The sequence below is a fragment of the Oenanthe melanoleuca genome, chromosome 2 (assembly GCF_029582105.1).
Source record: "Oenanthe melanoleuca isolate GR-GAL-2019-014 chromosome 2, OMel1.0, whole genome shotgun sequence".
NCBI classification, from domain to species: Eukaryota; Metazoa; Chordata; class Aves; order Passeriformes; family Muscicapidae; genus Oenanthe; species Oenanthe melanoleuca.
In genome coordinates, this window is record NC_079335.1 from 60,212,709 (window position 1) to 60,230,426 (window position 17,718).

Consider the following 17,718-nt stretch of genomic DNA (forward strand, 5'->3'; position numbering starts at 1 on the left):
GGCCTTCATTAGATATTTTGCTGGGGAATTTGCCTTGGTCTATCTCTAGTCTGGGCCTGTAGGCTGAACTCATTAGTAATTGAAGTACCTTAGAGTCCCTGAAGGACACCTTTTGGGTTAGTTTAATTTGAAGCTAAGACCTTTGTGTGCCTGGAATCTAGTTTTCACTGAAAGATTTTTGCTACCAAAAAAACCCCAAAAATAAAAAAAATCAGGGTCTGAACTGAAACACTGACATACAAGATTCTATAGTGTGTCTCTGATTTATTTATCAACACTATCAGATATGGGGGTCATATCTGATATCTCTAGAGCTTCTTCTATTTTGTATATATTTTACTGTCTGCTTCCTTATGTACAGCAAGGAAGGGGTGCTCGACCCTTGAAAAGAGCTTTGGCTTTTCCATCTTCAGAGAGATGGACTTCCCATTTCTGCTGACAAAGAATGTAGCAAGTAACTAAGTCTGATTGAAAATAATAGCATTTACTGAAAACCATAGGCAGTCACTACTACAGTAACTTGATCAATGATCATGGCATGAGTTCAGCAGCTGCTTTTCTACTGACAGTCCTATAAAGTATGTGCTGACAATGAAACTGGTTACCTGAGGACAGCTAAGAAATATGCATAAGGGAATCTGACACAGTAGAGATATGCATTGCAAAATCATGTAGACAAAGCTATTAAGATTATTATTTTAGTAGCTCCTTTCTTAAATCACATTGTTTTATGTTAGATGATAGCTGTTTGCATAATGAAAAGGGGATGTTCTAAGTGGGCTTTATGGAATTAGTATATTAATCTCAGAAAAGCTATTTTGGTTAATGACTTTAGTCTTTTGAGGTTTCTTCTCTGAGAGCTGGTATCCATATCTCTATGTCATGATGAATACAGCACTGGATGTAAGGCATCTGATTGCTTGATAAGAAGAATTCTAATACAAAACTAGTTAATTATACTTCAGTGCTTGTATTTGAAACGGATCTTAGCAGCAAGATTTCCAAGAAATGCACTATGTTATGCCCAGTAAATCTCACCATAGATCAGGATTGATTTGTATACAATAAAGTAAGAAGTATGTAATTTTTTTTTTTCAGTTTTGATATCTGTCTAAACTTGGTGCTCCAGACTGAGTGCTGCAAATATATCTAGGTTGGATTAGCAAATTTCTGCTTTATTGGTTGGCTCCATTATTCAAAATATTATAGGTATTTTTATAGGTACATGAAAGTAAATCAGAAGAATGTGTAAATTCTGAGAATTCACTAGTTAAATTGTACCATTATAAGCACAGTAATGTTTTAGAATCTTTATTTCATGTCCTCTTTTAGATTCATAAATATTAATATTTTGGAAAATAACCCCTTTAATAATATCTTCCGTACAATTTTTCCTCAAATGAAAGAATTCTTCCTTTAAATGATCCCCTAAAGCAACATATGCTTTGTAGACTAGAAGTTAAATGTGTGTTTCTTTCTTAAAGGATAAAATGCATAGAATATATTCTGTATAATTCCTTTCTTATTAGTGGCATGCACTAGGCTTCTAAGTATTTTGAAAAAAATAAATCAAATGTTTCTACATTTTGTCAGGAAGCCAAATTACCAATTCCTGTGAATTTTTCAGAAAGCGGAAGTTTTCCCTGGATTTTGTATGAAATAATCAGAATACTTAATTGTGTGGATTATCCAAAAACTTTATTGTCTCAGCTCTAGTATTGTAATAGCTGATTTAAGTATTTTTTTCTCTTTCACAGGCAGGACACATTAACTCAGCCTGTAAAATGTACCGTCACACTGCAAAGCATTAGCATAATTGGCTGGCACCTCTTTCTTGGACATTCTGTCTGACAAACCCATGGGTCCTTGTGATTAAAATATGATGTATAACCTTGCTGATAGCTGTCTCCCAAGGAGGATAGCATAGAAAGTTGAAAAAGAGTATTTTATTTGGCTTGGAGTTGAAATTTAAGTTTTGGAAATTGCGAAAGTATTTGCATATTTATATTCGTGATTATAACTACTCATCTGCTGTATGATATTCATCTTGCAGAAATTTGCTATTCATGGCAATAATTAAATATTAATTAATATTAAAATTAATATTTAATTTTAAATATTTTTATTAATATTTAGAAATGTTTGTTTGTATAAAATGTACAGTATATATAATAATGTATACAATGAGATATATGAGCTGTTGGGTTTCTAGAAGTGGGAAACAACTCTTGAAAGTCTGAAAAGTCAAGAATTCCGGTATTGTGTGGGGTATAGGCACTGTGATTTTTGCAGGTGCCATTAAACCCTCTCATCATGTGGTACCCAGTGATCTATTGACACACATGGAACATGCAGTGCATGTCTCAGGCACATTCCATACACATCATATGCAAAAGCAAGACAGGGAACGCTATTGCTTCTGTTATTATGACATGTCCTTAACCAACACAGACAACTGATTCTGTTTTGATTCTCTGTTGGATTTGAGAGAAACTGTTATCCTTAAAAACTAAAAAGACCAAGGGCTTCTACTTGAAAAATGGTGCACATAATGGTGTAACAGATTTCTGTGGCATCTGTATTATTTCTGGCAATCTTGCCTCTCTAGTAATGTATCCGTGAGCATCTTGTCTTAAGAAAAAGTCACATGCTGCAAGTAGCAGCTTTTACATATCGTGCTTGTTAAGTGGAACTCAATTTGTTGCACTATTCCAGCTCAGCAGGGCAAGAAAAGGTGAGAAAGTTCACCCAGCACAATTTGGAAATACAAAGAAGTTATCATCAAACAGTGCTTTTGTATAGCATGTGGGGTTTTTTTATTTTAAGATCTAAGACCCTGCAGCCTAGCAAGGACAGAAGGAGCTGCTGTGTCCCTTCAAAAAGAGGGAACTTTCCCATCTTAGAATGATGGAGGATCTCATTCTGGTAAGCTAATGAGTCACAGTGTGCTAAATCTTACAGCTGGCACAGGACTTGAATGGCCATCTGTTACTAAAATGTTTCTTTTCTGAAAATGTTTTTGCTTTCAAAAATTATTGCATCGGAAACTGGAGATTGGATTTTATAATCATTGCACTATTCTTTTTTTAGGTGAAAGCCCAACTTCAAAAGATGGGAGCTTTTCAGCCCATGAACATATTTCTCCGTCAAGAAATTGACCGGATGCAACTTGTTATATCCAGAGTTCGAGCTACACTGACTGATCTCAAACTGGCTATTGATGGTAAGCTGCAATATCAAAAATTGTAATTAAGGTGCAATATTTATTACTAGCAGTTGCTTATACCATATAGCTAAATAAATATTTCTTATTTTCCTTCCTTTCTCTTTTGATCCCTCCCTCACACAGTTTTTCTCTTTTTCTCCCGCTTTATATGACCACTAATTCTAGTCCTTAAAATCTCCTGATTGCCTCTCTAAGGACACTCCATCTAAATTTATTCTGTATGTATGTGCTCCAGTATTGCAGTTTGTGAGTCCCTCAGCACTACTTCACTTGTGTGATTCTCTCTAGTATACTACAGAGCTCAGAGGAGCTGAATTGCGTGATTAAGTCCACGGGTCATGTACCAGGAGTCATTTATGAAATTAAGCTGAGACATAATGATATAGAACAAGGTAGAAGTGTTGCTGCTAAGTCGTTGAGAGACAGGGAACTCAGGAGGCAAGGTGATAAAGACTCTAATTTAAGGTGAGATTGGACATTTTTATGAAACTGGAAGCTGACAGTGTCAGTCCAAAGAGAGAGAGACAGTTCTTCTTTTAGCCATCACAGGAGGCAGGAAGAAGCACTCTGTATCTCTCAGAAACAAGAGTATTTGGCTGAAAGTGAGCAATGTTGAATGAAGTTAAAATAAACGAAGAGCAGAGGCAACTAGAAGCAGATGGAAAATTTGATCAGAAAAGGAGTGAGAAAAAAGAAGAGATAACGATGTTGCCGTCTGCTTTTTATTTTCAATTCCTATTTTCGCTCATCTGCAAGAGTTGAAATACCCAGGAAGGAAAGTGTACTGTTGCTCAGCCAAGCTTTTTGAATTAACAAATTAAAATGAAGCAGGAATGGGTCCATTCCACTGGTAAAGCTCTCACCCAAGTCTGCTGTTCTCTTGCAGAGAGACAGAAATTGTCTGAGACAGCAAACTGTCCTCACAGGGAGCAAGTCAGAATTCCTCAGAATTAGTTCCTTCTGACATAGCTGGTGGCATTATTGTAATCTGTCTTACTGGTATTCTAACAATGTCTTTCATGAGAGGAGATTTTTTTTTTTAATTTGTATTTTTATTACATAAGGATCAAAAGGGGTTTTTTTCCCTATTGTTTGTATGATACACTGAGACAACAATACATGCTTCAGAGACCTCATGCCTATAATCTGAATCTAGGAAAAAGGTTCATAAATGTGCCTAGGGCTAATAATCTTTCATATCCTGTAATAACATATGCAAAGATCAAGCTGGAAGAAACAATTGTTCTCTCTTCCTGAGCTGAAAGTTCCCTTTTATATGTGAATAGAGACCCTTTTCAAGTAAATAAAAATAATATTTTCCATCCAAGAAAGTGTTAATCTTTTCCTTGATTGTGACAGATATATTTAAATTCTCAATATGTACAATATTCTGCAGAGGGGTGGATGAGTAACATAATTTATTTGCACTTCACATTCACTTCCACAGTGGGCACAGTCCTCTGCCAGATGTTTAATCAAGTTAATGCTGTAACTTTTATGCAATTCTCTAAAACATAATTTCTTACAGACAAGCGAGTTAAATATAGTGAAAAATTGCTCTGAAAACAAAATTGGATGTATAGTTAACAATAACAATTAATGGCTTCTGGCATGTTCATGCTGTATCAAGCGCACATGGTAGACTGTTAATTAGAGGATGGAAAGAACATTTTTAGGCACTCTACCTCAGCAAAAGGGAAAACCCCAAACTGTCTCATACTAGATTCTCTTCCAAAACTAGTCAGCTGCAATCTCAGGTCATCTGAGGTGCTTCATTTTCTTTAGAATGAGGTAAACTGATGTGCCTGCTCAAACAGGTCATGTACTTTCTGATATCTGCCCTGTTCATATATCTGGCTCTGGCTTCAAGAACCTGTTAAGGCCCCAGCACCCACTTTTATCAGACCTAAAATGTCAAATAAATTTGGTTTTTAGGAATATAGTGTGTCTTTTTGTTGTAAAAGGAAGTCTGAGTATCTGATTCTGCAGTTTGAATGTGAATGGATGGACCTTGTTGTTTTGATGTTGCTCACCATTACATTACATTACTCTCTCTCAGGGAGAGCCCATGTGCAGCTGACATGAGGGATGTAGAAGGAATTTGCAGACACAATTTTATCCCTCTATCCAGAGGGCAGATTAAGCAGTTCAACTTTTGGGAGGGGGAGGATGCTCAGCATGTGTCCAACATGTTTGTTGGCAAATATGCCCCAGAAGCTTGCTTCTCCACCAATAAACTTTGCTGCCCAGAGGGACGCTTTTTCTGGACCAAACTGTAGTAATTAGATTGTAGCTGCACTTTGTACTCTCCCTTATGTCCCAACCATTACTTCTGCTTTAATTACTTATTGATTGCCCAGAGTTTATTTCACTGTTGGCATAGTACAGAGCTTCACCATAAATCAGAACACGACAGTGATGGTTGTCCTCTCGAGTGCCCTAAATAGAAGCCATGTTCCAAATAGAGAAAAAAGAGACAAGGAGAAGTAAGACAGAGGTTTGCACCAAAAATGCCACATCTTAGTGTGTTATGAGCAGCAGATCTTGAGCTCCTGTCAGAAAATGAACATTCTTTGTAAGGCAGTACCTGAGCTGTTCCTGTGTACTTAAATCCTCCCTCTGAATGTGTAGAGAGGCCTCTGGAACAGAATACTAATCCCCCACTCTATTGTAAAGTGCATACTTCAAATCCCCTCTCCCACCGGTGAAGATAGTGTCTCTACAGCCAACGAAATCTAATGGCCCATTCAGCTATTCCTAGCCTTTTGGAGTTTGTTGGAGTTTGTTTGAATGTGACCAGTCTGTGAGATTTTATGGAGTTGTCTTTATTTCTCCATGCACTGAATAAGAGTGGAAAGCATTTTGATATCTTCTCTTGGTGAAGAAAGTGAGAAGAGGGATTCTGTGGGAGTGTTTTCCATGAATGAAGTGGAGCATACTTGTAGTAGCATACTTGTAGTAGTACTGAAAGTGGGTATTGAATCCTTGGAAAGGGAAATAAGCACCGCTTTTAGTTTGATTTTAATCCTTATTCTTTTAAACCCATTTAACATTGTTTAAGGACTTCTTGTGAAAGAAAAAAATTATTTAACTCATTTACTTATATTTAAGTTCTACTTTGGTCATAAAACTGCATCCACTTGGTTCTGGTTTCTGGTACCTTACAGCTTTGTGTTTTCAAACTAATCCTTGGGAAATGCCTAAATTGCCTGCTTCATGGACAAGTAAAGAGAAACCTTGGATTTTTTTATTTTCATGTCATATATGTGCAACATGACCACAGAACTCCCACTGCTATTTGTACAGTATTTGCAAAGTTAGGAGAGAGAAGTCCTTTCCTGAAACATCTTTCCTGAAAATACAGCAGTTCTGTGGAAATGTAGTTCTACATCTGTTACAGGAGTCGTCTGCACAAGCTCTTGTGTGAAGCCCAGGGTAAAGATTCAATACTTTTTTCCAACTCAGAATACCATGAAGTGAAAGTAGCATTTCTATCATGATGCTGCAAGCAATTTTTGTTCATTGTATGTAGCACTTTATAAGAGGGATATAAATTAAGTCCAAAAGAGTCAGAGGTGGCTGGTAATTTATTTGAACCTATATGGTGAAAAAGTGAAGCTCGGGAAACTAGTCTTGCCAGAGTGCACAGGGAAGGTAATTTTCCATGAAAGAAAGAATTGTGGACTCATTCCCCCTCTCTGACTAAGTTCTATTTTGACTCGTAATGGTATAAGACTGCTAACACAAACACAGTTTTAGTTTGGCTTGCTGGCAGTAGAATTTTGGACTGAAAGATCTTGAAAAGAAAGATCTTACCTTACTAAGTTCTGCTGTGTCTGTGTGTGAGGCTTGTAGGAATTCACCACTTTTGGATGAGCATTTTATTCAAAAATGATTTAGAGCACTCAGTAAGGACACTGATGGAATGTGACAATGGGGAGAATGTTTAGGGAAATGAAGGGGATGAATCTAGTATATCTTGTGGTGTAGTTACTCTTGGCTCAGCAGCTCTCATCCATTATTTACTTCTCATCCTGATAAGAATGCCAGAATGCCTCCTGTAGTCTTTCACAGTGTGGTACATAATTTCTGAACTTCTTAATAGGTATTACATATGCTTGCCATGATACTGGCCAGGATAACTGTTTAGAAACCCACACTGCATATTAAGGACAAACTGCAGAATAAAGTTTGTCTGCCTTTTATATTGCTCTAGCTCAGAGTAGTGTTTTGTATAACTTTTTTTTATAGAGTTGTATGTGGATGTTCATCTTCAAATTAGTGCTTTAAATTTTTTATTTTCAGTCTTTTGATGGAAAGGACTTTTCGGCCAAAAACATTTAGTACTGGAGATGGTAAATTTTCATAACAATTTGCAAGGTTACTTTCAAATTGATGTCTTTTTGACTGAAAGATTTAGCTATTGAAGAGATTCTAGGATTTTTGTGCTCTTCTGTATGAAAAATTGCATGCTACTCAAATTTCTTAGTGCCTCTCATCTCTCCTGACTTGAAGAATTAAATCAGAGGATTCTGCACCGGAAAAGAAAGGTGGGAAGCAAAGAGAAAACAGATCAGGGGCAAACATTAGATGCAGTTGGAGAGGATACCAGTTTACAAGTAAAACAGGGAAAGTGTATTGTGCATTGCACTCTTGGCTGCCTGTTTTACTCTTCCTGTTCTATAGCTGGAGCAAAAAAACAGTGACAAAATGTTGAGGGGCCTTGGGATTCAAACAGCGTGGTGGAGTTAAGTGAGCTTTCTGAGAACTTCCTGGGAATTACCTCAAAATGCTTAAGTTTCCAAGTACTGCAGGTGAAGAAAGAGGAAAATACCCAAAGAACTGCTTGAAGCGAAGAAGTCGACTTCCATCAGCACAGCAGTGTTGGTCACAGAGCTGGCAGAAACATATGAAGACTTTTATATCTTTGTGCCTTTGGGTGGAATAATTAAAAAAGCTTTGGAGAAAACACAGGCAAGTGTTAGCTGTTGCTATAAGGCAGAAAGAGAGGAAAACTAAAACTTAGAAAGTTATAAAGAAGTTGGTATTTTCTTTTCAACATGTTCAGCAAAGAAGAGGGACTTGGAGCTTGATGGCAGAGCAAGGTGTGACTGCTTCAGGAACAAAGCAGGTTGTTTGGGAGTTAAACTTGAGTGGGGATTAAATGCTGAAAAGGTCAGCTTCTGGGATTGCAGCTGGGACAGTCAATAATGGATTGATGCTTTCACTGAGCTTCTTTCTCTATGTACTGTTCAGGCTAGCTTAACAGACGTAGTGTTTAGCAAGTATTGTCCTCCAGGGCTAGTCTCCAATTTCGTTATAATGATATCAGCTATTGGCAAACTGTACTTGATGGAGAAAGCCATTTTTCTCATCTCATTTATATCCTACATAATTATTCTTGTTATTTTTGATTTACATCTGTGCCTGTGGGAAGAGAATCAGTCAGTGGACCAAGGCTTTTTTTGGTTTGTGCTGGAATTTAAGATCCTTCCTTTGTCCTAACTTTAGCTATTCATTTAAATGAGCTATGCAAGTTTCCTAGTCCAGATAGACACTTTCATAAATGTGAAATTTGAAACAGATCCAAATGTCTCAAGTTCCACAGTTTTCAGATTCAATTTGTGGGAGGTATGGTAGTGGAAAGGGTTAACTCCAAGAAATAATACAAGCTGCTGATGTAGTCTATTCAAAGCATTATATCTATTGAATGAATCACCCTAAAACCAGATCCCGTTAAAAGAACAAACTATATACTTTAATTATCAATAAAAAACTAGTTATCCTCAGAACTGAGGTTTTTTTGGGCTATTTTCCACTCAGAAGTCAGATAGATGTAGATGTGGTTTAGAAGGGAGATGGTATAAATGTAGGGCTGTCAAAAAGGGGAATCCTCATTTCCAGACTGTGTATACTCTGCAAACAGTATGTCTACAGTAGATATTATTTTTGAAGTATGGAAATGCCCTATTTTTTTTAACTGACTTGAACCTTCATCAGTCATTTTCAGATGAGCCTTATTCCATTCAAGAAAGGGAATACAATGGAGTAACCCCCAAAATAACCAAGTTATAAACAGTTGGCCTGTCTGATTCATAGAACATTTGAGCCTGTCATGTTAAGTTCATAGGACATTCAGTCTCTTCATATAGAACAGTGCTCTGAGGTTCTCAGAAGTTAAATATGAGAAGGCTATGGCATTGTACTACTCATTCAATTTATCAAGATAAATTATCAAGATAAATTTCTAATACCTTTATCGCTTTTGTCCAGAAAGATGGCATGATTTTTCTCCTATGGTACTGATTTCCTTTCTGAAAATTATTGTATTTTGTTAATTATTTTTATTTTTATTTTTATCAGAGTATTTTGGCTGCAGGAATGCATCCCAACACCCACAGATGCCATTTAGTGCTGAAATTCAAGCACTGCATGCCTACTGCCAGAGATGACACCCACTCACTAGGAATATTTATGCAGATATATGGGCATGGCCTGAGCTGTGAACATACCTCATCCTCAAGAACACTCTGGCTTAACATTCTCAACAGCTGCTCTGAGTCATAGCAGGCAGATATCCTAAGGGATTTCACAATGCTTTGGGGCAGGGACTCCTTGTATCTCCCTATTTGAAAAGCTCCAGCCTGCCCGGAAGAAGAGAGAAAGAAAGGAGAAAGTTGAATGTATCAGACTGAAAACAAGGAATAACCAGAGATTAAAGAGTTCTTTCTTTCTCTTTTCTCTTTCTTTCTCAATGGGTGTGATCCCCAGGGCTAAACCAGGATGCTGCTTTCTTGTTTTCTGCCCTCAGTGTGGTTGCTCTGAAGTTGAAACCAACATGCATTGCAAAGCTTTTCCCCCACTTTTTCTGTCTCTGAAAGGTGAATAAAGTGTATGGTGTAATACTACATTTTTCTAAGCAAAGTGGAGAAGACATGGAGTAGCTTCTTAAATGTTGATTCTCTTGGTTTTATATTAGAGAAGATTAATACCCAAAGAGAAGGCTTATTAACTGTTTATAGAAGTCTCTTAGCTATCCAAGAACGTGATTCTGAGCCTGATTACAAAGCAATTGCAGAGAATGCAGGATAGTTGGTATTTTTTAGTATTCATAGTTTTGTAAAAATTAATGGTTTTCTCAAGGAATTTGTTACACAAAAAGAGGTGCATATAAATGGAACAGATGATGCTAGAAGAAATCAAGGCCTATTTGCCATATATATTGTAGAAAGCACTAGATTTTCACACACTGCTATAGGAGTGTTTAGGTTGTAATGCTCTATTCTTCAAAATTAAGCTGGTGTTTGGTTTCTGGATACTCTTTTCCTTCCCCTCAACTGAAGCCCTGTCAACCTCAGTGGAAGGAAGGGATTTGAAATGCTTTCTTTTAACAGGTCACGTTTTCTTATGGAAGTGTTTGCATGGACCACTGCAGTTTTTGTTTGCAGTCATCTAGACCACTTCCCTTTTTTTAACATGTTCTGTGGTAGAAGCCACTTAATTCTGTTTGGTATCTCATGCTGCCCTTGTGGCAATTACAGCAGCTGTGTGTGTGATGATATATTGAACTTTGGTTTTATATGAATATTTAATCAGAGTTGGAGTACCAGACCAGTTTCTCTAACAGAATAATAGAATCAGATTCTGGAATAGAGAGGTCATCCTGAGGCATGGCCGTGTGCCAGATTTCAGTACCATTGAGAGTACATAAGGTGTAGGAGCTTCTGGCACATGGAATGGTGTCAATGAAGAATCACTGTCTTAGTAAATGCAAACATTTTAATGGGGAGAACAGCTCTATGCATAGAATACCTGAGTATGCACTGAAAAAAGCCCCCAGAAATCTGGCTTCTAGCTTTATTCTACCTACTGCTTTCCCACTGAGAATCTTGATAATGAAAATGTACAAAGTTATCATTAATAATAGTAAATTTCATGAATATAATCACTGCCAGTACATGCTTAGGATATAGATGAGTTACACAGTGTATCTCTATCATTGATCATGCATGTAGGATCTATTAACATTTATTAAAAAGTTTTCAATGATTAATCACATTCCAGACACACTGTGAATATAATGAATATAAATAATGTGTATGAGAGGGAAGAAGTTGTTGAAGAAACATATCTCTCTTTCTGATCAAAACAACAGAAGAAATATCATTTATCTTATCGCCTTTAGCTTTGAATGAAGTCTTATAATTTTGAACAAATTAACTGAGAACTGATAAGACTGCAGTGCTACAGGTGTGCAATTAAGGCACAACAAAAGAGGGTTTATTAGACTTGGAATGTCATTTGGAAGTTTTAATTGCCTTTGCAAGCTAGGGAAAAGTTCATTCTGAATGTTTTACTTATCTTCCAGGAACCATAATTATGTCAGAAGAATTGCAAGATGCTTTAGATAATATTTACGATGCTAGAATTCCAAAACTGTGGTTTAGGATTTCCTGGGAGTCAACTACTTTAGGATTTTGGTTTACTGATCTTCTTGAGCGAAACCAGCAGTTCAGCAGCTGGCTGCAGGATGGCCGTCCCAACCAGTTCTGGATGACAGGATTCTTTAATCCACAGGTAAGATTGCCACGATGACCTTTATAACTTCTGAGTAACAGTTAAATTAGACCTTGGGAGAACTTCAAGTTGACTTAATATGGACTATATGAAGTATAATCTATATTCATTTTTTAGCACAAATATAGGATAAAACATCTTCAGTATCTACTGAAGAGATTTTTGTTAGAATAAAACGCTTCTGAAATAATGAAATACATCTTTTGGCTGCTTTAATTATAGTGAGGAAATTGGGTAAGTACATGCTTTCACATTTCAACTTAATCTTCCTTTTTTTACATCTTCTGTTACAGTAATCTGTTTTTTATTTATTGCATGAAAATCCCTCTGAGTACAAAACAAGATAAGTTCAAGAACTTTGACCTAGGAAGAAGAAATTTGGACTTGGTTCTCAATCTTTACAAATCAGTTCCTTGAAATGGAAGATTTGTTATTCATACCACCCCAGAATTGTGCCAGACATGATCTGCAGAGGCATAAAAAATACAGCCTCTTGTCTGCACCATCTAAAATAAAAACCTGGCAAGAAAAGAAAGACAAAAAAGGAAACAGCTGAAAGCAGAGTTAAAAGAAGTAAAGTGTACATACCTAGATGATGTGTAGTTTCTTTGCAGAGCTATCCACATTCATTACAGCTTTTTATGATTCACAGATGTTTGTGGGAAGTGTGAGTTGTGGAAATGAGTCATTGTGAGAGTATCCAGCCAACAGGTTTCTATGAAGCCTTAGGAAAGAGCTATTTTAAAGATCTATTTTAATCTCAGTACTTGTTAGCAATGCAAAAGCTAGCTTAAACAGCTGCCTAGAACAGAGAAAGCAACAGTGGCAAATATTCTCTAGGTCTACTGCTGGGAAATATCCATCTATCATCTGTCCTGTGTGTGTCAGCTGTCTGCCCCTACAACTTTATAGCATGGAAGGAGGCTCACAGAACCCCTGAGCAAAGGGGAGAGGAGGGAGAGGAGTGGGAGTTCTAATAAAATGATTATTCTCCTACACGTGGTTTGCTAACAACACACTGATAGCAGCATTCTAAAATACTTCAAAGTAACTTTTGCAATGAGCGGGCTGGATGGAACCCTAGCAGGCTTTTGGCTTTGTTGGTGTTTGCTTTTGCACTACAGATGAGCAAGAGCTGATGGAGATTTTGTACTGGATGTTTCAGCTGGCTTTTTTGTGCTCTGGGGTTGTGTCAGTTCTGAAATTTTGCCAGCCCAAACTGGTCATCCTACATTTTTTTGGAACAAAATAGCTGGATTTCTGAAAAGAGCTGCCAAATAATCAGTGTAAATGTCCCCAAACAAATTGTGATTTAATAGACCATAGTAAATGAGAAAGCCTCTAGAAATACAAAAATTACACACTTCATAACCCCTAGTTCTTAAAGTCCCTAAATACATTGTGTGCAGAGATTAAAAAATTTATTTGTGCTGACAATCACAAGCTTAAGAATCAGATGGTTATTGTTATAGTCACCATTTTCTGTAACCTAGGCTGTAGGAGTGGCCCATTCTAAAAGCAATTCACTTGAACAAAGACTAATTTTCTATTTAATTAACTATTATTTTGTTAATAGTCATACTGCTGTGTTTAAAATCAGTATTTCATGTATTAAGAAAATTGATTTTTGTCTTCTCAAACAAGCTGAGATGATGAGGTGTTAGTGCTGCAGTTCTAATGGCTTGTTTGTAATACCTGAGAAGTTGTCAGAAAAATCCTTTCATTTATGAGATGAAATACAGCTCCTAAGTCATTTGCCTGCTTGCATATATCTCACTGTTTGCTTCACAGTCAATGGATAAATGCCACGGATAACACAAGGCAATAAAGTAGATTTATAGCACTGGGAAAACGAGGCATTCTGGCAATAAAAAATAATATAGGACCAGAATCTGCCTTCTCTTGGACTGTTTATGCACTAGGATAAATTCAGTCATTTCACAGAAGTTAATCTTTATTTTTAGTGATACAAATGAGGGCTGGCTCAGACTTCTATGAGAAAGAAACCTGATTCCTCATGGGTGTCTGCATTGGGCCAAGATAACTGGGGTGAACAAAACAAGAAATGCCATGAATTTTCTTCCCTCCTGGAAGTTAATGTGATGTTACTGGATTTTTTTTCATCAAAAACTTGACATTATGCATTTCTCATTTCTACCTCCCAATTTCCATTTAGTGGCTGACAATGTTTTATTGTTTCCTTGTTCGCATCTCTGTATCCAGTTCCTGTCACTTGTCCTATATATAGATTTTAAGCACTGTGGGGAAAAACTGTCTTTCTGGTTATGTAGTACTCAGCATAATGAACCCTCAACCTACTTCTACGACCCTCAGATGCCAAAGTAATGTGAATACAAATCAGAAAATGAAGTACAATGCCTCTATTCCTCAGTGTCCACTTAGTTCTAGCAAACCTGCCATAATCTGCTCAGTATTTGCAAAGTGACAAACAAGGAACCTCCAAAGTAAGGTAAAGGAGAGAATATGATTCTGAGAGCAATAGACTTAACTGATTTTTGTGTACTTCATCATAGCTTCCATGTGTGCCTGCTTTTCTGTAACTAGAAGGTTCAGAGTTAGTTCTCATGAGCTGTTAAAAGGCAAAGGGGCAAAGCTTTAGCAGTTTTCAGTGAGTTGGACAGGGAGAAATTCAGGAAAAGGCAAACACACAGATACAAGAATAATACCAAAACCATAACCAATCAACCAACCAAAACCAACCAAACCAAAAGGGAAAAAAAAAAAACCAAAAAAAAAAAAAAAAAAAAAAAAAAAAGACAGGATTACCAGAAATTGAAACAAATGTCATGGCAAGTGGTTCATTATGTCCCTGACAGAGGATTTTGGGATGAGCCAAATCCTCAGCTGTACCATGGCACCTCAAGCCACTTGAGTCCTGTCTTGCTCTTTGTTGTGCCATTCACCCACTCTGGGGCACCCAGCTGGGCCTCCAGCTCACAGCTGCAGTCTTCAAACACTGTCTAGGATTCATTCAAATGAGCAGATAAGCATGAAAAGTCCCACTGCAAAAAGTGTATAGGTCCTGCCATCTCTGTAGGAATAATCTGCTATCTAAACCTTATCCCTGAAGACAACTCACAGCTTGGAGCTTACTTTTATTCCAGTGTTTCCATGGTGCCTTTGAACTGATTCCCTTAATACAGTCATGGCTCTGTCCTCTTCAGGCTCTTCTTTCTTTAATATTTCAGTTTATCTGGGATCCAGTAGCCCCCTGGGGCCTTATAGCACTGAACACTTCATATATTTTAAACTATTGGTTCTAGCATATTTCTACAAATTAAAATTCCACAAATTACTGCAACGATTCTGCTTTCATTTAATGGCATTTCTGATAGAAGAACTTGGCCTTTAATCCTGTCTGCCTCAGCTATACACTGGAGATCTCAACTACTTCAAACGCAATTACCATTATCTGTGCTATCACAAAACCTCTTTAAAACACTTGTCCTGGGGTCTCTGGTATTATGTTAATGAGAAACAACCAGTGTAAGTTAACAGAAACATCTGAGTTCGTGAAAGTCATCTCACAGTCTCATAACGTAAAGAGTATTGCATGGCTACCAAATGCCTGGAGCACTCCAGTCCTATCAGCCAGAGACTGGCCCCTGCATTGGCAATTTGCTGATTTTCCCACATCTGACTTCTTTCCACTCATTTGGCCCTAATGGTAGCTCAACAGAGCATCCCACTCTGTGAATATTGAAAAGAAACAAAAAAACTTTTTCAATTCCCACATTCAATTCCCTCATTCTCATCCTGATTTCTTCCTAGTTATGCTGTTGGCTCACTGATCCCTGCCTTTGTGTGTTCCTCATGTGGATCTCTCTCCCCTCTTCTCTGTCTCCAGATGCTTTAGTTCCCTGTTCTGAAATATGTCAGGAAACTTATTCTTTCCTAGGTGTCCTTTTCATTGCTCTTGCATACTCAATTTTGTGTTTTACTGTTCATCTCCTCACTATACAAATGGGCTTCCACAAGGTAAAATAACATGCACATCTGCAGCATGACCACTGGAACAGCAAAGGAGACTACCCTCCCATCTCTAAGGACTGAGGCACTCCCCATGTACTGAACTGTCCTTTCCCATGGACAGCTGTATCTGGGAAGCTAACCAGCATCTTCAACCTGGCTTGTCTTTTGATAGCTTATACCAACGGCATGAGGTTATAGCTCTCTAGACCAGAGTTAGTTTTAGTCTGTGCTGCTGGAGTGCTCTGGGTTTAACTTGCTGTTGTCTAAAACACTATGTTATTGTAGTATATAAAGACTTCACTGAGCAAAGTGTCAGAGGCATTTCAGTATTCAATGGCATTATTCCAGCTGGTACTTCCTTTGTGTTCTGTAAAATGCTTATTTGTTGACTGAAAAACATTCCTTGCAATGTTAGTATAAGAAAAGACGAGTAATATAGCCAGTGTTAGAGAAATTAGAAATTACCTGTGTTTGGAATCTCTCAAAACACATTAATCTGGCAGCCTTATAAGCCTCTCTCCATTTGGTTGGTTGTAAAAAAAGGCATGAGAGGTGAGTTGTACAGGCACTTCTGATATGTTAAATAAGCTAGCTTGGGGCTGCTTAGCACCGACATGTGCACACCAATTATGTATGGCTGCATGGTACTGAGAAAGTGTAGAAAACTGTTGGATTTACACTACTGAATTTAGTTTACATGTACGTGAAATTCTGTGGGATGAGTTTTAATACAATTGGTGCTGCTTACATAGGAAAAAAAAAGAGTTGTAAATGGTTTAAACTCAAGGCTTTTTAAAAAATCCTCTGTCATATACCATTGTGTTTCCTTAGGGTTTCCTGACAGCCATGAGGCAAGAGACAACCCGCATGAATTTAGCCAAAGGGTGGGAGCTGGACAGTGTTGTTTTGTACAGTGAAGTGACCAAGATGATGAAGGAAGATGTTGTTGGCCCTCCTCCTGCTGACATTGGTGGGGTTTACGTACACGGCCTATTCCTCGAAGGGGCAGGCTGGGACCGCAGGAACAGCCGGCTGATGGAGTCTGCTCCAAAGGTAAGGATCCAGAGAGTGTAGCTGAGGCAGGATGCATGTGCTCTGGGAGCCTGAATGCTGAGAGCCTGCAGCAGTGCTTTCACAGCAGGTTTTAAGAGAGTAGCCAACACTAGTGGTGCTGGGAGAGGACTCTTTACCTACCAGAAGTGAACAAAAAGACATCTGTCAGAAAGAGAATTTAGGATGCATAGCTCTAGAGCAGACCAGATGCTGGGCTTCTTGGCTTCAGGGGCCCTAGCAGCACAGTTATGTTTGAATAAAATAGTGTATCCCATAGTCAGTCTTTCTTTTCCAAAGCCCTGGGCTAGGTTTGATATGGAGGTCATTGTTTGGTTGACTAGAAATCCCTAGTGTTTGTTTTTTAATATGAGGAAGTTCTGGGCTTATGCTCAGTTATCCATGCATTGAGTTATGTTTCACTGATGTGACTAAGCAGATTTAAAATCTAGCTATGGAATAATGATTAGATGCTGTAGTCACAGTCCAGGAAAAATCGTCATTGTCTGCACTGGTATACTTTTTCCAAGCCAGTGCTAACTGTCCTGGAATTGGAATTGAGGTAATTCCTGTCCATAGGTAATTCACTTCTGTGTCTGACTGAACCAAACCTCACCAGCTGTAACTTCTGTTGCCTGGTTTGTCAAAAAACCCCTTCAAACATGGCATTTACTCAAGTGCTCTGGAGTGTTCAGCAGGGTTCTATGTTGCTCTTGGATCTGGGTCTGTTTGATCCCCTGACAATGAGTACTTTATCTTGGTGGAAGACCTGAAGGGATCTAGTTTGGATAAACACCCAAGAAGCACCTTGGATTTTAGAAGCTCCACTGTTAGCAGTGCAGAGGTAGCCAGGAGGGTTGCTAGCTGCAGCT

General features: G+C 37.9%; 1 protein-coding gene across 1 annotated transcript in view; it reads left to right on the plus strand.

Annotated features, from left to right (window-relative positions):
- The window catches only part of LOC130248987 (dynein axonemal heavy chain 5-like), a 140,209-nt gene that overhangs the window by 121,167 nt on the left and 1,324 nt on the right, over nucleotides 1–17,718 (plus strand). Inside the window, exons 68-70 of the mRNA XM_056483249.1 lie at nucleotides 3,091–3,223; nucleotides 11,595–11,803; nucleotides 16,628–16,849. Coding sequence (XP_056339224.1) covers nucleotides 3,091–3,223; nucleotides 11,595–11,803; nucleotides 16,628–16,849 — 564 coding nt within the window. The remainder of the gene's footprint in view (nucleotides 1–3,090; nucleotides 3,224–11,594; nucleotides 11,804–16,627; nucleotides 16,850–17,718) is intronic.